Source organism: Palaemon carinicauda, chromosome 2 (assembly GCF_036898095.1).
Source record: "Palaemon carinicauda isolate YSFRI2023 chromosome 2, ASM3689809v2, whole genome shotgun sequence".
Classification (NCBI taxonomy): domain Eukaryota; kingdom Metazoa; phylum Arthropoda; class Malacostraca; order Decapoda; family Palaemonidae; genus Palaemon; species Palaemon carinicauda.
The window spans coordinates 58,544,075-58,569,074 of NC_090726.1; the positions used below are offsets into that span (position 1 = coordinate 58,544,075).

Genomic DNA, 25,000 nt, shown 5'->3' on the forward strand with positions numbered 1-25,000 from the left:
AAGGCCATGATAATACTTCCACATTAAATATAGTACTGCGTCAGTGTAGTTTATTTTCAAAATGAGGAAAAGATATTTCTAGCTTGTCAAATGATAAGCTAACAACAACAACAACAATAATAATAATAATAATAATAATAATAATAATAATAATGACTATTAGCTTAAAAAAAATATCAAGTTTAAAGGAAATTTTCATGAAAGGGAAGAACTTTCTGTAAATTCTTCATTCATTGAAACAAGGAAATGTATAGTAAAATGGGGTTAAAACAAATTACATTTAACTGTCATTAGATAAGTTGCTACTCACCAAGTGTAATCTTGCACACAGATCCCAAAGAATTTTCACATGGCAGGTCATTCCAGGTCCCATCTCGTTTTAACTGAAAGTATTAACGAAAATCAGCTGATCAGTTTCATGTCACAAAGTAACATTCTGGTAAAGAAAACTATAAATGGACATAATAGGTACTTCTATTACTTCTACGAACCACCGTTGATGTTCATATTGCTTCTTCTCTTGAAGTTCGGTTTATTAACATGTACAGTACCCATAATTCTTAGCTTTATTTTCAAATTTCCTATCTTCTTTCCTTTTAATATATAAATGCATGGTAAAGTAATGAAACACTCTTGAAGATATGATTCCCAACAATCAACAAATCCGTTATCATTTAGCCTTCTAAGTGTAATATGAAATGTGAAAATCTTGATTTAAGAGATGATTTATTTCAATGAATATTAATTTCCTTTGAAAATTATCACCAATTTAGTTAATATTAGCTTTAGAAGGATATTTTTAGATTCATAAATTTATTAATGATATAAACAATATGGAAACCCTATCTTAATATTGTATCCGAATAAAGAGTGATGTTTAATGAAGTTAACGTCTTTATATTACAGACCTCTCCACAATGTTCATTTTTTTGATAATCATCAGGTTGATTGGGAGCCCAATTTAGATACTGCTCATAATCAGAACCATCTAGCCAATGCCAATCATTTCCACTTCCATCATCCTGGAGTCCAATCCAGAAATCTTTACTCATGGAAACAGCATAACCTGTACAGATTATATTGAATAGAAAATGAAACAATGAAAGAAAAAATAAGTTATAAGTAAATTTCAGGGTAAAATTATACAGTAGTTCTGGCAAGAACAAAATTAAAAAAAAAAAATTGTAGTTTTTCCTGTACTAAATAATGTGTTCTCTCTTTATCTGATCTTTATTTCAGAGGCAAATCAACCATTGTCCCATTAAGAACCCCAACTCCAAATTGGGAATCAGGGTTACAGTCTGGGAAAACAGGAAATTTTTTTATTTACGACTAAATTAAAAGTAAAATTCATTGAAAACACACTATCAACATTTTTAAAGAAACCTAATGGTTTTTGCCCTGCAGTGGCTTGCTTAACTCACAAAAGAAATAAAACATTACTACTCCTATGTACTGGCAAGAGGTACATATTGAGCTGTGCTTGCAAGCCCGCGGGTCATTATTTTGGGCATATTTTTCATGATTTCTAATGGTTTTTGCTCCGCCGTGGCTTGCTTCTTTTGCAAAAGAAAAAAAATCATCACTGCTCCTATGTACTGACAATCGGTATATATTAAGCTGCACTCGCAAGCCCACGGGTCATTATTTTGGGAATATTTTTCAAGATTTCTAATGGCTTTTGCTCCACGGTGGCTTGCTTCGTTTGTAAAAGAAAAAAATCCTCACTGCTCCTATGTAGTCTACTGGCAAGCGGTACATATTGAGCTGCGTTCGCAAGCCCGCGGGTCATTATTTAGGGGATATTTCAAGATTTCTAATGGTTTTTGCTCTGCCGTGGCTTGCTTCACTTGCAAAAGAAAGAAAAATCATCAATACTTCTATGTACAGTACTAGCAATTGGTACATAATGGGTTGCGCTTGTAAGCCTGCGGGTCATTATTTCAGGGATATTTTTCAAGATTTCTAATGGTTTTAGCTCTGCCGTGAATCGCTTTGCTTGCAAAAATATGTTTTTTAAGATTTCTCATGGTTTTTGTTCTACCGTGGCTCGCTTCTCTCGCAAAAATCATATCCCATATACTGACAAGTTTTACATATTGGGCTGCGCTCGCAAGCCCACTGGGTTATTATTATGGGGATATTTTTCAAGGATATTTTTCAAGATTTTTAATGGGTTCTTGCTCGGCCATAGATTGCTTCGCTCGCAAAAAACAAAAAGCGGTACATACTGATGTGTGCTCGCAAGCGTTGTGGGTCACTATTTCGGGGTTTTTTTTTTAAAGATTTCTAATGATTTTTGCTCTGCCATGGCTTGCTTTCGCTTGCAAAAGAAAAAATCCTCACTGCTCCTATGTACTGGCAAGCGGTACATTTTGAGCTGCATTCACAAACCCTGTGGTTCATTATTTCGTGGATATTTTTTAAAGATTTCTGATGGTTTTAGCTTGGCCGAGATTCGCTTCGCTCGTAATAAATAAAAAAACATCGCTGCTCCTATGTACTGGCAAGTGGTACATATTGAGCTGTGAATACCATGTGGGTCATTATCTCGGGAATATTTATAAAAGTTCTAATATTGGTTCCCAACTGGGTAGCCCTTATTATCAGTGGATATATTAGGGTATATGTGCATCCCAGAAATTAATGTTTAGAGAAGAAAATGTTTGTTTGAACATTATGTATGTTTTCCCAAGTATATTTTCTCCGCCATAAATCCCCGGTTCCCAACTCGGTAGCCCTCATTACCGGTGGATATATTACAGTATATGTCGCAAAATATTTATCAGCCGCCAAGTTAAATATCATCTTCCAAGAAAATAGAAGTTTTCCTTTAGGAAAAACAGTATTTTCTTTTATTAGAAAATGTTCTGAACGGAACAATAATAAAACTAATTTCTGTTAATCAAACCTATAAAATCTCTAAAATATATGTACTGAATTAGTAATTCATAGATTTATGTAAATCAAAATCACACACCATAGTCAAGGGTGTTAGGCATAAATATCATAAGTTACTGAATCAATTTACAAAAAATTTTTCATCATGGATTTACCAAGTCTATACAGTACTGTATACTGTTTGACAGCATGAAAATATTTACATTACCTATCATAAAATCTATATAGAATAAATGACAGGAATGTTTTAAAAATAGACTGCAAATTGTAAGATTTAAAAAATCTTTTATATACTCTACAATCTTTCACAACACCCAGTATGATGACCCATAGGGTGTTTGTCCAGTACTGTACTGTATCAGTGTAGCTCTCATTTAACTTTTGGCTTTCAGTTTGGATAGCGTAGGTTGACAGATATTTTTGCATTTGGGTAGGTGGACCACCAACTGCATCTACAGACCTAGGGTCAGCAAAGAGCTGTGCAACACAACCCAACTTAACCTAACCTAAAGAGAAATGAGTGAAAGGCTTAAAAAAATGCATTCTAAACACTTCTGGAGTTGTTGTGGGTAGCCAAGTTTTGCCTTATAGAGAGTCTACTTTGATGACATGAGACAACACATGAAATGAAACAAAAGGATAATATGGTTTACATTCTATGCTAGTATATACAGATCTGACTATGCCTCCTTCACATTACTACTGTAGGGTTAGTACGTTTATATGTAAAACACAGATTAATAACGAGGGGTACTGACCTAGAAGTTATCCTTTAAGGGCAAAAATTATGAAGAGAACTACATAATCTTAACCTAACAGATAAGGAATGAAAATATAATGTGAACTTACAATATTATTATTATTATTACTAGCCAAGCTACAACCCTAGTTGGAAAAGCAAGATACTATAAGCTCAAGGGCTCCAATAGGGAAAAATAGCTCAGTGAGGAAAGGAAATAAGGAAAAAAATAAATGATGAGAATAAATTAACAATAAATCATTCTAAAAACAGTAACAGCGTCAAAACAGATATGACCTGTATAAACTATTACCAACATAAAAAACAGACATGTCATATATAAACTATAAAAAGACTCATGTCAGCCTGGTCAACATAAAAACATTTGCTCCAACTTTGAACTTTTGAAGTTCTACTGATTCAACTACCCGATTAGGAAGATCATTCCACAACTTGGTCACAGCTGGAATAAAACTTCTAGAATACTGTGTAGTATTGAGCCACAGGATGGAGAAGGCCTGGCTATTAGAATTAACTGCCTGCCCCGTATTACGAACAGGATAGAATTGTCCAGGGAGATCTGAATGTAAAGGATGGTCTGAGTTATGAGAAATCTTATGCAACATGCATAATGAACTAATTGAACGACGGTGCCAAAGATTAATATCTAGATCAGGAATAAGAAATTTAATAGACCGTAAGTTTCTGTCCAACAAATTAAGATGAGAATCAGCAGCTGAAGATCAGACAGGAGAACAATACTCAAAACAAGGTAGAATGAAATAATTAAAACACTTCTTCAGAATAGACTGATCACCGAAAATCTTAAAAGACTTTCTCCATAAGCCAATTTTTTGTGCAATTGAAGAAGACACAGACCTAATGTGTTTCTCAAAGGTAAATTTGCTGTCAAGCATCACACCTAAAATTTTAAAAGTCATACAAAATTTAAAGAAACATTATCAATACTGAGATCCGAATGTTGCGGAGCCACCGTCCTTGACCTACTTACAATCATACTTTCAGTTTTGTTAGGATTCAACTCCATACCCCATAAATTGCACAATGCACTAATTTTAGCTAAATCTCTATTAAGGAATTCACCAACCCCAGATCTACATTCAGGGGATAGAATTGATGCAAAGAGAGTAGCATCATCTGTATAGGCAACAAGCTTGTTTTCTAGGCCAAACCAAATGTCATGAGTATGTTGCGACCCATCTCAGAATCTCCACCGTGTTGGAATATTCTCATTTGGCGCTGCGCAATGTGAAGATTCCCAGATCATGCGACCAAGTTGGAATCGTATTTTGGTTGCTGTGGAGTGAAACAGATTCACGTAAATACGCCGACTGACTCGTTTACCTTATATGGCAATAGGTGTGTTAACAGTATAAGGTTCTATGGGGGTGATCTCCTCGTCGTATATGCAGTGATCAGGCCATTATGTAAAGTCAGGTCATTATGTGTGTTTAATTTGTTTCCAAGGCGTGTTAGTTATTGTAGTGGTTAATTGCAATTACCATTTGGTTTGATGCATGTGTTAGGTAGTGGCATTAAGGGGGGTGTCGCAGGGGCTAGGCCTAGGTAGGGGTACAGGGCCATAGGTTAGGTTAGGTGATTGTATTAGGTTCGGTAGTCATTGTGGTCTTAAGGGGGGGGGGTCCCCCCCCCCCGGTAGGGCTAGGTAGGGGTACAGTGCCCCTAGGTTAGGTGGGTGTATTAGGTTCGGTAGTGCCCTGAAAATCACTGTGGCCTCAAGGGGGGGTCGCAGGGGGGCGGAGCCCCCCTCCGGTAGGCTTTGGTAGGGGTACAGGGCCCCTAGGTTAGGTGGGTGTATTAGGTTGGGTAGTGCCCTGAAAATCACAGCGGGAACCCAACACTGCATTCCAACTTTGCCGCACAAAGTAAGAATTCTAACATCGCGCAACCCGATTCGGAATCGGCGCAGATTCCAACATAGCGCGGAACAAGTATATAGTTTGAAAAGTAATGGGCCATGAACATTACCCCGTGGAACACCGGATATCACATTCCTATATTTAGTATGGTGCCCATCAACAACTCTTTTGAGATCTATTACTTAAAAAATCAATAATAATGCCAAGAAACAACCCACCCACTCCCAACTGTTGGAGTTTGAAAACATGGGCCTCATGATTAACACGGTCAAAGGCAGCACTAAAATCAGGGGCAATCATACGAACTTCCCGACTACAATCAAGGGGAATCTGTACAGACATTGGAGATTGTAAGAAGGGCATCACATGCTCCAAGACCTTTACGAAAACCAAATTGCAAACTAGGGAATAGATGACTACCTTCAGCAAACCTATTAAGACGTTTTGCCAGAAGACGTTCAAAAACATTAGATAATATGGGAGTTATGGAAATTGGGCGGTAATCAGTGGGACTTGAGCTGCCACAAACACATTTACATAGAGGAGTAACATTACTAATTCTCGAAGTGCTAATAACTCCTCTTCTTGCTAACTTGCACAAAATAGCAGATAACTTTGGAGCTAAGAAATCTGCTGTCTTTATAAAAAATAAAGGAAAAATACCATTTGGGTCTACACCTCCATAAGCATCAAGGTCCATCATCAGAGCTTTAATCTCACAAGATCGAAAAGCTTAACTAGTTAGTTTAGTCTCAGGAAAACAGGAATGAGGAAGTTCAAGTTTTTCATTACTCTGTTTACTGTCAAAAACATCAGCCAAAAGGTTTATAGTCTTAACTGAACTACAATAAAGTTAATTCAGTATTCCAATGTTTTAGGAAACTTGGCATTCCTGCCTCAAAACTTTTGATATTACTAGGTCAGCCATAACAAAGAGGTAAAATACCCTCCCCTATACAACACTAGACTAGTGAGATTTCCTTGGGGAATGTTGAAACTTAACACCTACTGGGGCGACCTACGCTTCAGATATCCTAGCATTACTTGCAGTATTAACTGACAAGGCAGAATCTACTCTATTTTCATGATAGGTCTGGACACAGCATGGTATCTGTCATACCTCAGAAGCCAGTTTTGGATGGTTTCATAACTATCTAGGACACACGGTCAAATGTCCTTTTTTTTTTTTTATTATTAGGTCAGTATCCTGTGTGTCGTTTAATTATACTGTACTTACCTCTCATAAGTGTTTACCTTAGAAAAGATTGTTGTGTAATGTCTATTAATATACAGATATCATATATCTAAATATACATGCATACATATATATGTGTATACACACACCACACACACACACACACACACACACACACACACACACATATATATATATATATATATATATATATATATATATATATATATATATATATATATATATACATCCTTTGTCATAAGACGATACAAGTGGTAAGACGCACCCTTAATTTATTCAGCAAAGCAGTTTTTGGAAACCAATGATTTTACAAACTAAGCTAGCAGCAATTCCTAGTCAGTGTGATCTTTATTTGGCACAGTAAATTTTCACATTTTGGTTGCATTACTAGAGGATCAAGTTGATATCAATTAGTTGAACGATGGTTATCCCAATTTTATGCCATTTCTACATACGAAACCAAAGACTATATACTGAAGGAAGATATGAAGACTGCGCCTAATAGCACTCAAATGAGTGTGCTAAGAAAAGATGCCAGATACTCTCATCCGAAACGAATGGCTCCATCTATTAAGTGAGCGGTTAAACATTCAGAACCGTAATGCTTACGGGAATATAGGATGGAGTTCGATTGTAAATTTGCGACATATTCTACTTTTTGGTAAAGAAGTAAAATTCCAGTAATATTTCCAAAATTCCTCATAAAGCTTACATTTTTTTTTTCCACAAAATTAATTATTGATCAAAGAAGTCTTTGGGACTCTAGGTCTAGTTACTTTTCTTCTGACTTGGTAACACTGCACTCAACTAACATATTTTTACCAAGGTCGTATTCAACTACTGTTTGTTTGTATTATTTTGGAACTCATGTAACAGAACCGGTATCAAAATTTTGCTTTTTTTTTTTTTTTTACAAAACATAAAAAATGTTAGAAAATACATAAAATACTTCATAAACAACTAATATGACACAGAATCATCTGCTAGGAGACCACTAGTTGGCATGTTTGTTTGTAGAAAGGGATTGACGAGTCATCAGTTGATTACCAAAATAAACAAATAACTTGCTTGCTGCAGAACTTCACTAAATGAAAAGCAATATAAAAATAAATTTATTTATTATATATGAATAATAATTGTAGGTTTATTATTCATGCCTGGTGAATGTGAGTGCTTGTATGTCATTAGTTGGGTATTTGAGGGTTGTCAAACTCTACAGTCTATACAAGTTTTCCTTAGTGTTAATAGCAGGGTGACTTTTCGGGGTATTTTTATGGGAAAAAGGTGCGTCTTATGACACGGAAATACGATATATATATATATATATATATATATATATATATATATATATATATATATATATATATATATATATTTATACATATACACACACACACATATATATATATATATATATATATATATATATATATATATATATATATATATGGCAATATATATATATATATATATATATATATATATATATATATATATATATATATATATATGGCAATATATATATATATATATATATATATATATATATATATATATATATATATATATATATATATATATATATATATGGCAGAATTGGTAACTGTCAAAATAAATCTCTCCAAAACTTTACAGTATTTTTCAATGTTTGAGGTACTCTATGAGAAATCACTATCATAGATCACATGCCTATATATGTTGGGTATTTAACCTCGCAAATTTTGGTTATGAACAACTACTAACCAGTACAGACTACACCCTCTTTATCCGGGAGTTATAACTTAACTACTGAGAAAGAAATTACCCTCTTCATCAAGGCCTTTTTCGAAGAAAACAGGAGTTTTTCCTATATAAAACTCCATCCCTGTAATAGTAGAGCTTTTTTCCCTGTTTTACTATAATAATACTAAGAATATTTGAATGATTCCTTGGATATTCTTATTTCTTGGTATAATGGATACTGTATATCAATACCTCCTTGGCTCTCCCCATTTTGGCATTTAGTTTTGATTCCATGAAAATTAAGTAGACTACAATAAATGAAACAAGATTGAATATCTTGGAGTAGATTAAAAGAAAAACTTTTTTTTTTTTCTTTTTTACATAATTATTATTGGATAGGCTAAGTTTTATGTTTCATTCCGGTTATTGATATAAAAACAAGAAAACTTGATTGAAACGTAAATTAGAAAGGATTTTTGTTTTTCACAGCTCTATTGTGGCTAAGAAGTTTTCATAAAAATTTGATTTTATAGATATCTGTGACACCCAAGTGGAAACATTGGAGACTCACAGTCTTCTGTGATCCCCTAGTTTTTGCTCCATACTCCCATGATAGTTTTCAATAATGAACAAAGGATAAATGGGGGCATAGTTTAACTTGCTAAGTCATCAGCAGCCACTGTCTGTTCCTCCTTGGTCGTAGCCTGGGTGTAAATGAGTCCATATTTATCACACATGTGTATATATATATATATATATATATATATATATATATATATACATATATATATATATATATATATATATATATATGTATATATATATATATATATATATATATATATATATATATATATATATATAAGGTTGGTGTCAAAGACATTGTGTGATAGTGTCAGTGACCTGCCCTTTGTTTCTCCCACTCATGAACGACCATTAAACTTTTCAACATAATTAACTCATTTATCTTTTGTTGTGGAACAATAAAAGGTTTCTCCTTAGCTTCTTTTACATTATCTTCTTTATCAGTGATACCAGTCTTAAAATAATTGGTAATACGTAGTTGGAGTTAGCTTAACACATTATATCAAAATTACATACAGTAAATACATTACTGCTATATCAATAATCATAATTTCAAACTAGCTTAAGATATCAGCTGAAAATATTGGGTTAAAGAATTTTTGAAAACAAACAAAATACATGATGCAATTATTCAAAGATGGGGTTTGGGTTTATTGTAACGAATAGACTATACAAATATTCAAATTCAACACAAAAATATCTTCATAAGCATGCAGATTCATATTAAAACTTGTTTAAAAAAATGTTCCTTGATGAATAGATGCTTAATATTTTGATTTTCTGGTGAATATTAATATATATATATATATATATATATATATATATATATATATATACATATATATATATATATATATATATATATATATATATATATATATATAATAACAACAACCTATGCAGCCATTTCTAATCCACTTTAGGACAATGGCCTCAGACATGTCCTCAGTTATATCTGGAGTTTGGCCATTTTCATCACTATATTGGCCACTGTGGATTGATGATGGTGGGAGACTTTACTCCCGACTCGTACGGCTTTGCTGATCATAGCAATACACAAACCCTTTCACCAATTTAAGGTATCATCACTCAGAAAGGGATATATATATATATATATATATATATATATATATATATATATATACAGTATATATATATATATATATATATATATATATATATATATATATATATATATATATACAGTATATCTATGTATAATTACAGTAATCTGTTCGTATATAGCTGAAATATGCATTATGAAAATCCATTTTGACATAATTTGTCTTAAATTAGATAAAGTAGCTGTTTCAGAATATTCTGTCTCAAAGAAGCCTTAATAATGAAGGAATTGTTTATTGGCTGAAAGAAAAATTATTGCTGTAGCCTACACAGGATATAATAGCAAGAAAAAAAAGATAAAAATAACTAACATACTTTTCAAGAAGTCATTTTCGTCAGCACTTTCAATAGAGGCCAAAGTACTGCTGAAGTTCTTTTCACATCCGGCTTCAGCTTCCGTCCAAGATTGCTGAAGGTCATTAAAGTAATAGCAATGCCTGTTGAATGTCGTCCAACCAGGGGGACAAACGGCTGTTAAAAAAGAAGCCCCATTTCATTTCAAGACTAACAGATTTATGTAATAAATGAAAATGAGTTCATTACTACACTATATGTTACATTCAACAACAATAACAACAACAACAAATGTAGCCATTTCTAGTCCACTTCATAACAAAGGGCTCAGATATTTCTTCATTCATGTCTGGGGTTTGGCCAATTTTCATCACCAATTGTGGATTGGTAATGGTGGGAAACTTTAGTCTGATCACTTAATGGAGTACAGTTCAGCCATTAAAATTTGTTATGGTATCTTTTACTACTAAGAATACAATCTTTAAATAATATGATTATTGTTTTTTCTATATTTGAATATGAATTACTTTCAAAGATGAGTGCATAACCTGGAGCTACAACAGCCAATTATCTCTCACCAATAATAGTCCTTATGTTATTACAAAAAAATTTAATAATTCATGAACTTACGATCTGGTGGTGAAGGAGGATCTGGTGGGTGGTAATTTTTTCCTGTTAAATGAAAAAGAAAAAAAAATATTATGGAAAAGAGAATTTAGAATAGTTTATGTATTTATTAAAACATCTTATGGTATTCATTGGCAAAATCCTGTCAATTGTAGTGGGAATTTAAAACAAGCTAAAATGTTTACTATATTTCTAAGGCCATGGAAATATAACTTATAGGGAATAGTTTAAGAAAACCTGTTGGTATAACATTTTAGGCATTCATTAATGAGTCAACTAAAGATGGAAAAGTAATATTTTTCCGTTACTAGTTCACCTGTGTACTATGGGAATAAATGCACCACTTAATTCGATTTAATCTAATAATTGATTTTTATTCATTACTATAAAACATAGAATTTGCAATTAGAACCATCATGAAATTAAGATATTTGTTCCTCTTCAAATGATGAGTAAACACCTACAATAAAAGGTAGATAGAATTTTAATTGAATTAGTTCTGCATTTCACAACAAATAATAAGCATTTTAGCTATCAAGGAACAAATATTTTTATTTTCAACATATAACTTTTTAAAAAGTTTTAAGAAGATTCCCAAGCGTTTGATTTACCTTTCTTCTCACAGATGAATGCTTGTTTCTGTTCACAGGCAATATCATTGAAATATCCACTGTCGGTGTACATTTCTGAAACCAGAAAACAGAAATTCGATTAGGAAAATTTATCTTCTATTTTGGTACATCCATATTTAAAGGATTCTACCAAGGGAAACAGGTTTGTAAGGATAGGATGCATCTAGGGGAGTTTATTTTTTGTAAGACATTTAAATAGGAAATAATTTTTGTTTTCGTTTCATCATTTTTAGATTTTGCGGGTTGGAAAAAAATTTCATGAGAAATCCCTGTCATTCTCATTTTAATACAGTATATCAAAATTTGGTTGCTGGTGTAGTTAAATTTTGCGGAATAAAACGTAATAGAATTGTAATTGTTATTATTCATGTCAAGTTAACACTTATTAACAGTATGTATTTAGTACTGCATCAAGAAAATGGCCTGCAAGATAATCAACAAAGAAGGTAATAAGAATGAGATAATAACATTAGAGGTCAAGAAAGAAATGATTGAGAAGCAGCCCTTGCAAAAATGTATAATCCTATTGAGACAATTTGTAGAATTCCCAAGAAAGAAGAAATTGAAGCAATTGATGTTGTGAAAGGGGTGCTTACATAAACTAAAAAACCACCAAGTTTTTTTTATATAATGTGGAGAACTTGCTTTTCATATGGATCAATAAGAAACAGTCAGCAGGTATAAAATAAGAGAGAACATTATTTGTAAAAAACCAAAGTTTTTGTATGCTAATCTTTAGAAAAAATAGCCAGGTATGTCAGCAGGTCAAGAAAAAAGAACGTTCAAAGTTAGCTGTAGTTGGTTTTGAAAACTTCAAGAGAAGATCAGGCATCCATAGTATTGAGCGACATGATGAGGCTACGAGCTTCAATATCAGCGTAGCAGAGACAATCGTTTCCGAATTTAAAAGATTCATGAATTCCAAGCTTTACATGCTGCAGCAAGTGTTCAACCACAACGAAACTGGTCTGTTCTGGAAGATGCCCAAGAGTACCTTCAACACTGCAGAAGAGAAGGCAATCTTCGGTCACAAGCCCATGAAAGATCATGTAACCTTTCTATTCAAGAGTTCAACAGCAACGAGACTGGTCTTTTCTGGAAGATGCCCAAGATGACCTTCAACAATGCAGAATAGAAGGCAATCTCCGGTCACAAGCCCATGAAAGACTGTGTAACCTCTCTGTTTGTGTATTCAACCATGAGACCGATCTGTTAGGGAAGATGCCCAGGAGGACCTTGAACACTAAAGAAAAGGAAGAAATTTTCTGTCACAAGCCCATGAAAGACCGTGTAACCCTTCTATTCAAGTGTTCAACCACAACAAAACCGGTCTGTTCTAGAAGATGCCTTATAGACCTTCAACACTGCAGAAAAAGGCAATCTCCGGTAACAAGCCCATGAAAGATCATGTAACATTTCTGTTCCAAGTGTTCAACCGCAAGAAGACTGGTCTTTTCTGGAAAATGTCCAGGAGGACCTTCAACACTGTAGAGGATAAAGCGATTTCCATTTACAATCCTATGAAAGACCGTGTAACCTTTCTGTTAGTGTGTTCAAGCACGAGACCAATCTGTTATGGAAGATACCCAAGAGAACCTTGAACACTGCAGAAAAGAAAGCAATTTTCTGTCACAAGCCCATGAAAGACCGTGTAACCCTTCTGTTCAAGTGTTTAACCCCGACAAAACCAGTCTGTTCTGGAAGATGCCTAGGAAGACCTTCAACACTGCAAAAAAAAAAAAGGCAATCTCCAGTAACAAGCCCACGAAAGACCGTGTGACCTTTCTGTTCAAGTGTTCAACCGCAACGAGACTGGTCTTTTCTGGAAAAATGTCCAGGAGGATCTTCAACACTGTAGAGGAAAAAGCAATCTCCAGTCACAATCCTATGAAAGACCATGTAACCCTTCTGCTCAAGTGTTCAACTGCAATGAGACTGGTATGTTCTGGAAAATGTCCAGGAGGACCTTCAACACTGCAGAGAAGACAATATCCGGTCACAAGCCCATGAAAGACCGTGTACCCCTTCTGTTCAAGTGCTCAACTGCAAAGAGACTGGTCTTTTCTGGAAGATACCTAGGAGGACCTTGAACACCGCAGAGGAGAAGGCAATCTCCAGTCACAAGCCTATGAAAGACCGTCTAACGCATCTGTTCTGTACTAATGCCAACAGAGATTGTAAAAATCTAGAGTCTCCTGGTGTATTACTCAGAAAATCCAAGAGCCTTTAAAATGTACAAGGTGTAGAAGAAGCAACTTAATGTCATGTGGAGTAAAATAACAATGCTTGAGTGACCAACATTTTGTTTGTGGAATGGATCAATGCAATTTTTGGTCCTGAGGTCAAAACGTTCTTTTTGGACATAAACCTCTCACTCCAAGCCTGTGTTGCTTATGTACAATACCCCTATCCATCATCCAGCCATTGAAGACGACCTAAAGGGAGATTTCAAATTTATCTTGATAAAGTTTTTTCCGCAAAACACCACTGTAATTCTCCAAACCCTGGATCAACAGGTGATCTGAAACTTCAAAAACCTGTTCACAAAGACAATGTTCCAGTGATGTTTCAAGGTCCCTGAAAGAACCAAGCTCACTTCTAGAGGTTTGAAAAGAACATTTCCACATTGTCAGCAGCCTCAAAATGATTGATAATGACTGGGAAGGTGTCACCAAGAGAACCCTCAAATCAGCATGTATGAACTTGTCACGTGAATGCGTTGCTGAACATGATTTTGAGGGATTCAAACCCTTGCAGGAGTCAGGTGACAATGAAATTGTGACCTAGGCAAAACAATTGGGTTGAAGGTGGACACAGACAACATCAGCGATCTGCTAGATGAACACAGTAAGGAGCTGATGACAGAGGAGCTGTTGGAGTTGCATAAGGGGCAGCAACAAGAGGTAATAAAAAGATTTCATCTGAGGAGGAGGAGGAGGAGGAGGGACCAAGTATTAAACCTCTGACTTTGAGTGAAATAGGGCAATGTTAAAAAAATTGGGGAACCATGGTGAGTCTTCGGCAGGTCGAGCAGCAAATCTATGTACAGACAAAGCGATATACCCTTTTCATATAATTTTATAAAGACAAAAAAACTGTCATCTCTAGATAGGTTATTCGGAAATGTTGAACCTATGAGTGTAAAGAAAGTCAACAGTGTCCAAAACTAAGTGAGTTAGTTAGTGACAATGACCTCTTTTCAAGAAAGAGAACTCCCGATATTTTATCAGCAGTTCTCATGGAGGGAGATTCTCCCTCCAAGCAGCAACCCCTTCCCCTCTTCCTCCGCCTCCTATGCCACCATCTATGACTCTCCCCACAGGTAAAGCACGAGTTAATTTTTCAATATTTTTCTACTGTTTATTGTAAATTATTGATTGCATTAATTTCTGATGTTAGGGGTTATAAATTGTTCTTTGAATAACATTATAAATTTAAAAAAATTAGTACATACAGTATGTATTAATGGACGTGAGGAATGCCTCGAGTAAATTTCCTTCATTTATTATCGAAAACTTATTTTGGTTTATGAGCATTTTGGGTTATGAGCTTGCTCCTAGAACGGACCAAACATGTAAACCAAGATACCACTGTATCTACCATTACTATACTTTGGAGCCATATAGTTGATATTTTGGAAACTGATCATGTAAAAGTGAGTCATATGATGGGTATTGTAGTTCACTCGAGGATGCTTGGATGTCACTGATGAATCTGGCAGCAAGCTGTGTCATTGCTGTAGTTATTTTTAGCTAAAGTTGGCCTCAAAGGCTGCCTGTAATAAAGGTTGCCCAAGGTGGCAAGAGGTAAGGAATAGAATAATTTCGCTGTTAATGACTTGGAAGTTAGTCCTGTAGGCTCTCCCGAGCCCCTTATCCCCAGCTCACAGGGACGATGAGATTGCAGAGAGGACTAGAAACAATTGTGCTTGATTAGGGCTTGAACTCCAGGCCTAGAGATTGTGAGACAGATGTTTCCTGGATAAACCAAGACAACTGGGTGAGGATTAACAAATAGGTCTTCTGAGCTGGGGTTCAATATGGTAGCCAAAAATCAAAGCTGAACATTGCGAGTGTTTGGAATTTTTTATTTCTCTACACATTTCTGCTTATCTATCCTTCTGCCACTCCTAATTTTAAATATCAAGCATTTTGATTTTAATAGATTTTTTCTCGATAATATGGTTACATACTGCACTTCATTTCTTACGTTTAGTAGAACCACAAGAAAACAACTTTTCATTAAGATGTTAATCCTTTCAAAACCCACATTTCATGACCTAAATCAGTTAACTTGACGTTTGCTTCATTATTCAGCACTTTGGTTGGAAAGTTTTAATTTTCATTGCCAAAGAGAATTTGAAGCAAAGGATTTACTTTTCAATTGCTCTCATAAAACTAAAGACATGCTGAAGATTAGGCCTACCTGTGCAGGTGCCATCCCCAGATGGTTCACCGGAATTCCAATGGAAGAACTGGACTGGGGAATCATCAGTCCAGTAATTACCGAGATCATATTCATTCATCATGCCAATTGTAAATATCTGCTGGCTGTAATGCTGGTTTTTTATGTATTCTGAAATGAGGAAAGGATTCATTTGCTTAGTTTGACTGCTAATATTCAATAGATGTATATCGTTCGTAACTCTCAAAGCCTTTTGAAGCATTTAGAAGAATTTTATTTATTATTTTATTTCTATACACTCCGATAATTTTTAAAAAAATATCCCACAATATATGTGTATGTACCAATCACATGTTCGACCTATATTTGATATCTTTTATATCTATTTAATAAATTCCCATTCATTATGGTTATGGAGCAGTAATTAAAATCTGTCGAAATTTCTGTTAAAATATAAAAGACGGTAGTCAGTTTTTTTTCATAAAGTTAACCAACTTTAGGTAAAATGGGTTACTTAAAATTGAAAAAATCAGGGATCCACTGCTGTGAAATTACTTAGGAGCACAATACAACCTTGTTGAATTTTTATTCCCTTCTATTATCCGGATTGGGACTTGAGCAACACAGGCTATTAAATTACTGACGAGCAGATTATTGCAATGAAAACTAATTATGTACGAGTTTGAATGACCTGCATAGCTGGTGGAAACGCATTGTTTAACGGGTAAGAAAAGGTAATTCGTAAAAAAAATCACTACCGATTAATAATCCACTTAATGACTCACCCCAAACAAAAGCATGTTCCTCAGCAGTTGATAAAGAAATAATGTTGACATCAGATGACTCTTCCAAGTATTGACAATGCTTCTGGGCTTCATAATGATCCTTTTCCTCTAGGACGAAAAAGTAACACTCTCCGGTGTTAGGATTCTCGACCCACCCTTCACCTTCACAATTATCGGCTGTAAGGATTTATGAAAAGAAGCATTTATCCAATCATATGGTAGAAAGCAAACGTATCTTCATAAATAATTCATGTTGATGTATTTGCTTGCTTTGGAAGAGCGTTTAAGAAATTTCCGGAACTTTCCAATTTTATGGAAATTTTATTAACTTTTAATTTCTGAAATGGGTTGAATATTTGTTGATTTAATTTTCCAGAAATTCTGACATTTTTTTTCTAAACCAAATCTTAATTATTCAACGGCATTCATATTTCAATTAAAATCTCTTTGAATTTATAAATTAGAATGAAACAATAGGCTTTGCCTAAAAATCTAAACCATAACGTAAACTGCTTAATTTGGAAGAGATAACGTGAAAAATAGACATCTTAATTAATAATGCATTGTTCAGAAAGCTAATTCAGGATTTTTTCATATTGCTCATAGTATCATGAAAGTGGTTGATTGACGAAAGATACTCACAGATAAATTCTGTTTTACTTAACAGTCAAGTAATCTATGGCTCATGCAAATAAGTAGTGGTTTAAAAGTAAGATATGTCTGCAAAGTAACTGTAATTTCTAAATAGGAAAATACTCTACGAGCTGCTACGTAATATTAATAGCAATAAGTCAAGAAGAGAAACCTTATTATTCATTATTATTATTATTATTACTAGCCAAGCTACAACCCTAGATGGAAAAGCAAGATGCTATAAGCCCAAGGGCTCCAAAAGGGAAAAGTAGCCCTGTGAGGAAAGGAAATAAGGAAATAAATAAATGATGAGAACAAATTAACAATAAATCACTCTAAAAACAGTAACGTCATAACAGACATGCCATATATAAACTATTAACAACGTCAAAACAGATATGTCATATATAAACTATAAAAAGACTCATGTCAGCCTGGTCAACAAAAAAACATTTGCTGCAACTTTTAAATGATATTGAGTTATGAACTACACGTTAATTCTTTCAAAGACTTAAACGTAGAATAAATATAATATCTCATCATCAAATATATCAGAAAACTAATTAGATTAGCAATTACATGGCCAGAGAATATATAGAACCAAAAGGAAAAGTTATGAACTACGGGCCAATTCTAACATTAATCTAAAAGAAAAATTTACCATGACAGTAAGTTTAACACTTCAGAGGATTTACTTACAAATAGGAGGCGCTGTCGTAGTAGGTTTTACGGTAGGACCAAATGGAGTATCAGACGCAGCCATTTCACAAGCGAAAGGATGTTCATGATCACAAAACCAATCATCCCATTTCCCCTCACTGATAAGCATCACACCGCAATTCTGATTCGCTCCTCCATTTGGTTCTCCTGTTTGGAAGAACATAATATTTGAAGTTTTCAGGAGAAAGGAAACTGGTTTTGTGAAGTTTTCAGGAGAAAGGAAACATTTTTTTAGAAGTTTTCAGGGGAAAGGAAACATAATATTTGAAATTTTCAAGAGACAGGAAACAGTTTTTTTTTTTTGAGATTTCAGGAGAAAAGAAACCATATTTGAAGTTTCCTGGAGAATGGAGACGGTTTTTTAAGTTTTCAGGAGAGAAGAAACTTTTTTTTTTTTTTAAGTTTTCAGGAGAAAGAGAACTTGATTTTAGAAGTTTTAAGGAGGAAGGAAACTATTTCTTTTGAAATTTACAAGAGAAAGGTAATTAGTTTTTTTAAGTTTTCGGGAGAAAGGGAACTAATATTTTGAAGTATTCAAGAGAAAGCAAACCGTTTTTTTTAAGTTTTCAGGAAAAAGATAACTAGTTTTTTGAAGTTTTTAAGAGAGAGGGAACCAGTTTTTTGAAGTTTTTAGGAGAAAGGGAACTAGTATTTTGAAGTTTTAAGGAGAAAGGGAACTATTTTTTTAAAGTTATTAGGAGAAATGGAACTAGTTTTTTGAAGTTTACAGGAGAAAGGTAACTATTTTTTTTTCAGGAGAAAGGGAACTAGTATTTTGAAGTTTTCATGAGAATGAAAACTCTTTTGGAAGTTTTCAGGGGAAAGGGAACTAGTTTTTTGAAGTTTTTCGGAGAAAGAGAACTAGTTTTTTAAAGTTTTCAGGAGAAAGGAAACATAATATTTGAAGTTTTCAGAGGAAAACTTTTTTTTAAGTTTTCTGGAGAGAGCAAACTAGTTTTTTTAAGGTTTCAGGAGAAAGGAATTTTTTTTTAAATTAGGAGAAAGGAAACTGGGATTTTTAAATTACCAGGAGAAAAAAGGACTTTTTTTTTTTTACAGTTTTCCAGAGAAAGGGAACTGTTCTTTTTTAAGTTTTCAGGAAAAATAAAACTGGTTCTTTGAAGTTTTCAGAAGAAAGGAAACTGGTTTTTAAGTTTCCAGGAGAAAGGAGACTGGATTTCTAAGTTTCCAGGAGAAAGGAAGCTGGGTTTTTAAGGTTTTCAGGAAAAAAAAACTGGGATTTTGAAGTTTTCAGGAGAAAGGAAACTGATTTTTTGAAGTTATTCTGGAGAAAGGAAACTGGTTTTATTAAGTTTCCAGGAGATAGGAGACTGATTTTTTAAGTTTCCAGGAGAAAGGAAACGGGGTTTCAAGTTTTCAGGAAAAAGGAAACTGGGTTTTTGAAGTTTTAAGGAGAAAGGAAAACGATTTCAGAAGTTATTCAGCAGAAAAGAAACTGATTTTTGAGGTTATTCAGGAGAAAGAAAACTGGTTTTGGACATGACTAGATTCAACAAGTTTCTTGAAGTCAACAGGTTCTCAAAGGAAACTCCATCGAGCATTCTGATAGGTGATTGGATATGATATACTATACTTACTTTATTTAATACAGATAGCAAATCTTGGATTAACAAAGTAAACTTCAAAGGAAGTTTGATAACAGTCTGTGCTGCTTTTGGCCTTCGGTATGCAATTGACTTGAAAAAGGATGTTTCTAAAATTCCTAAAGAAAGTGTCATCATAATAAGAAATTTACCTCCTTATTTCTATAGTGCTAAACGTGTGTCAATCAGTACAGAATTCATTCAGAATGGGAGATTTCATTAACCTAATGTCTTTATTGTTATTATCAAACTCAATATAGCATTGAATATAAATCTATAAAATCTTTTATATTTGCTACTGCAGGACTAACTTTTATATGAAATAATTTGGTTTTTACTTTTCATATCGAAACTCTTCAGTTTGACCAATAATTATTCTTTTGAGGATCAGTTTGAAAGGTCTTTAAAGGTCACTCATGAGCGGCAAAGGCAAAGAATAGGACAATGTCCTAAATACCGACCATATATACATATGATCAGCGGCCAAGTCCCCTCTTCACCCAAGCTAAGACCTTGGAGGGATAGACACTGGGTGCTGATATCTTGGCAGGTGGCCCTATACGCTCACCCTAACAACCAATCCCCCTCACCCTAGCTCACAAAGACGTTGATGTTGTAGACACTAAGAAAAAAAAAATCGGGCTTGAGCAGGGCTTGGACTCCCGACTGGGAAGTTTCTAATAAGCTACAAAAACCCTGAGGAATTTAAGGAAATCTTACTGCTGGTGCAAAAGATACTTGCAATTAATGCTCAAGACCTATCCAACAACGATAATTTTCTTACCACTATTCCAGTTGGTAATTTCTCCAGTCGCTCCATCCGGCCAAACCCATTTACCTTCTTCCTTCTCATCGGTGTATCCAATAAAGATGTCATTCTTAAGATGAGCTGCGTGAAAAATAGTTTACTAGTATAAAGAATATTAGTTTAAGGCTGCGTTAGCCACTGTACGAAACAATCGATTTTATTGCTTAGAATGCTCTATTATCAGAATGTTCAGTAGACGAATTGATTATACTAGCTGCATAACAAAGTTAAATTTTATTAGTTAAGATCAGCAATCAACTTATGGGTGGCAAGAGATGCAAAAATACCAGCAGAAATGATTATAGATGTATAACTCTGAGTAGTAAAGAAGGACTACAGAGGACGCATAATTTTGAGCGCTTACTAAGGATTACATTGGATGCGTATCTTTAAGCACTTAAGAAAGATTATTGAATGTGAACAACTTAAAGTTGTTAAGGAGACTTATATAAGATGCATAACCAATCACTGAAGAAGGCTTATAGAAGATGCACACCTTTATGCACTTAAGAAGGATTAATAAAGAAGCAAAACTTTAAGCACTTACGAAGGCTTATAGAAAATGCACAACTTTAAACACTTATGAAGGATCACAGCAGATTCATAACTTTAAGCACTTCAGTTTGATTACAAAAGATGAACAACTTTAAGTACTTCCTATGAATTACGGAAAAGTACAAAAGACGTAAAACTGTAAGCACTTGATAAGTATTACAGGAGATGAACATCTTTAAGCACTTACTGTGCACGAAATCTTGTTCACTCCAAGAATTAATAGAGACGAGGTCCCCCAAGTTATCCTGACAGTATTGCTGAGCTGCCTGCCAGTTCTTCTCTTCATCGCTCATATAATAACATCTGTCATCGTTTATCAGCCATTTCTTAGGACAGTATTTGTCACCTGAAATTTATGCAACTCTTATTAACTTAATGAAGATATTTGGATTAAGTGTATTCATAAAAAAAATTTAAAATGAAATATTGCATACACCAATACAGGGACGAAACGACATAGCCTATCATGAAGCACACACACGTAAGACCAAGTCTTATACATTGGTAATGTCAGAAGTCCCAGTGGTTTCTCTTTAGGGAAGAAGTTCCTAACCTGTATTGGTTAGATTGGATGGGAATTAATAATTTGGACAATATATCATCGATTCTTGGGGCATGTAAGGCTATTCCGTCCCAAAGTGCAACTAGGGAGAACCCTGCAATTGTGCTACGAAGTAGAATAATTGGACAGCAAGAAGCAAATATGGAAGCGGGAACGGAGGTAATGTAGGATATGAAGAAAGTGCAGATAAGGGCCGAATCGATTCTTAAAATTATATTCAATTTGTGATAGCAGTATTGTTTGTGAATATGCATTATTTGTATTTAAAGTTAGAAATACTTTGGCCGCTTGATTTTTCAAAAGTAAAATATAAATTTGCAGTAAATTTCTAAAATCTATATGGAGGTTGTCAAATAAAGAAAAGGAAGACAGATATGAAAAATACCGAAATAAACCGAATTCTGTAATGCAGATAAAGCATATTAAAAAAAGTCTTATATAAGGGAAACAAACAAGTGGATAAACTAAAATAATTTCATTTCAGTTAATGAATTAAAATTCTCAAAATCAGTTCAAAGGGTGTACAAACATTTCATTTCATCTCTCTCTCTCTCTCTCTCTCTCTCTCTCTCTCTCTCTCTCTCTCTCTCTCTCTCTCTCTCTCTCTCTCTATATATATATATATATCCAACGTTTCAAACAGTATAGGGTCTTACATGTATACGTACATGTGTAAATACACATGTTTTATATATATATATATATATATATATATATATATATATATATGCATATATACATACATATATATATATACACACACACATATATATATAATATATATATATATATATATATATATATATATATATATAAAACATTAAGTCCCCAGAATTAGTTGAAAGTGTACAAATATTTCATTCTCTCTCTCTCTCTCTCTCTCTCTCTCTCTCTCTCTCTCTCTCTCTCTCTCTCTCTCTCTCTCTCTCTCTCTCTCTCTCTATATATATATATATATATAATATATATATATATATATATATATACACAGTATATATATACATATATATATATACTGTATATATATATTTATATATACATACATATATATATATATATATATATATATATATATATATATATATATATATATATATATAAAATATATAATAACATTAATGGGGGAATACCTTAACAAGTTAAGGTTAGCAGATTATATAATTCTGTTTAGTGAATCATGGGAGGAATTGCAAAAGATGATGGGAGATTTAAATAAAGAAAGCAGAAATGTAGGACTGAAAATGAATATGAGTAAATCTAAGATAATGTTTATTGATAAAGGCAGAGAGACAAAATAAGGGTCATGGACGAACCTCTGGAGATTGTTAACGAATATACTGTACATACTTAAGACAAACAGGAAGTGTTTCCCCCGGACATGACACCGAAATTAAAAGAAGGATAAGCGTGGGATGGAGAGCTTTTGGTAAACTTACTCAGATTATGAAGAGTAAACTGATGCTTTTTCTTCTAAAACGAAAGGGATTTCATCAGATGGACCTACCAGTATTAACTTATGTATCAGAAACTTGGAGCCTTACTAAAGCTTTAGAACATAAGCTAGTTACAACTCAAAGAGCTGTGGAAAGAATGAAGATAGGAATAACACTGATGCAGAGAAGGAGCAACATGGATACGAGAGCAAACTAAAGTGCAGTATAAGATATTCTAACTACATTTAAGAAAGATAATGGACATGGGATGGATATATAAAGAGAATGACAGATGGTAGAGGGACATTAAGAATAATAGAATGGGTACCTAGAGATTGCAAAAGACGCAGGGGAAGGAAGAGAAGACGATGGATTGACGAACTAAGAAAATTTCACGGGTATAAAATACAATAGAAAGACCATAAACAGGCACAAGTGGGAGAACATGTCTGAGGCCTTTGAACTGCAACCCACAGTGGACTAGTTATGGCTGATGATGATATTTATATATATATATATATATATATATATATATATATATAAAATCTCTCTCTCTCTCTCTCTCTCTCTCTCTCTCTCTCTCTCTCTCTCTCTCTCTCTCTCTCTCTCTCTCTCTCTATATATATATATATATATTTATATATATGTGTGTGTGCGTGTGTGTAAAGTTATATACAATAAGAACACTGTAATTACTTATCAATCAAAGGCAAATGAATTAATTCCAAACTTAAGGACAGCTTACTTGTAGGATCAATTGGACTTATAAGGGTCCCTTGCTCCACCTCACAGATGTAGTGCCTTGGGAGGTGACAATCCATCGGGGTCCAAGCAATTTCCTCTGGAGATAGAAAAAAAAAAATAAAAGAGGTAAAATTACTTCGCGTTGATTTAGGTTACTTAACTGTGCTCCGTATTTGAATGATTTATCTATTACTACTGTATTACTATTACTTGCTAAGCCACAACCCTAGTTGGAAAGGTAGAATGCTATAAGCCCAGGGGCTCCAACAGGAAAAATACCCCAGTGTGGAAAGTAAACAAGAAAAAATAAAATATTTTAAGAACAGTAAATCAAAATAAATATCTTCTAAATAAATTATAAAAAACTTTAACAAAACAATAGGAAGAGAAATGATATAGAATAGTGCGCCCGAGTGTACCCTCAAGCAAGAGAACTCTAACCCAAGACAGTAGAAGACCATGGCACAGAGGCCATGGTACTACCCAAGACTAGAGAACAATGGGTTGATTTTGGAGTGTCCTTCTCCTAGAAGAGCTATTTACCATATCTAAAGCATATCTTCTACTCTAACCTAGAGGAAAGTGGCTACTGAACAATGACAGTGCAGTAGTTAACCCCTTGAGTGAAGAATTGTTGAGTAGTTTCAGTGTTGTCATGTGTATGAGGACAGAGGACAGAGGACAGTAGGTAAAGAATAAGCCAGACTATTCGGAGTATGTGTAGGCAAAGGGAAAATGAACAGAAACCAGAGAGAAGGATCCAATGTAGTACTGTCTGGCTAGTCAAAGGACCCCTTAACTCTTTAGTGGTAGTATCCCAACGGGTGGCTGGTGCCCTGGCCAACCTACTACCTAAAAGAAAGTAATCTTTTGATAGCAGCAAGTAATAACACTAATGAAATTACTTACTTTGGCAAAGTCCTGTTTGAGTGTCAGGAATGACCATTATTAATCAGCTTAGGTTGATACTTTCAGCTCATCGAAAAAAGCATTTGCTTTCCTAGTTTGGATTA

At 34.1% G+C, this 25,000-nt stretch overlaps 1 protein-coding gene across 2 annotated transcripts in view; it reads right to left on the reverse strand.

Moving 5' to 3' along the window:
- Positions 1-25,000, reverse strand: part of LOC137625297 (macrophage mannose receptor 1-like) — a 135,517-nt gene that overhangs the window by 89,668 nt on the left and 20,849 nt on the right. For both annotated transcript variants that reach the window (XM_068356126.1, XM_068356115.1), the window contains exons 11-21: positions 23,989-24,084; positions 21,436-21,594; positions 20,670-20,774; positions 18,261-18,428; positions 16,929-17,105; positions 16,165-16,314; positions 11,719-11,793; positions 11,111-11,152; positions 10,502-10,657; positions 909-1,066; positions 311-383 (exon numbers count right to left, since the gene is read on the reverse strand). In XM_068356126.1, the coding sequence (XP_068212227.1) occupies positions 311-383; positions 909-1,066; positions 10,502-10,657; positions 11,111-11,152; positions 11,719-11,793; positions 16,165-16,314; positions 16,929-17,105; positions 18,261-18,428; positions 20,670-20,774; positions 21,436-21,594; positions 23,989-24,084 (1,359 nt within the window). The remainder of the gene's footprint in view (positions 1-310; positions 384-908; positions 1,067-10,501; positions 10,658-11,110; positions 11,153-11,718; positions 11,794-16,164; positions 16,315-16,928; positions 17,106-18,260; positions 18,429-20,669; positions 20,775-21,435; positions 21,595-23,988; positions 24,085-25,000) is intronic.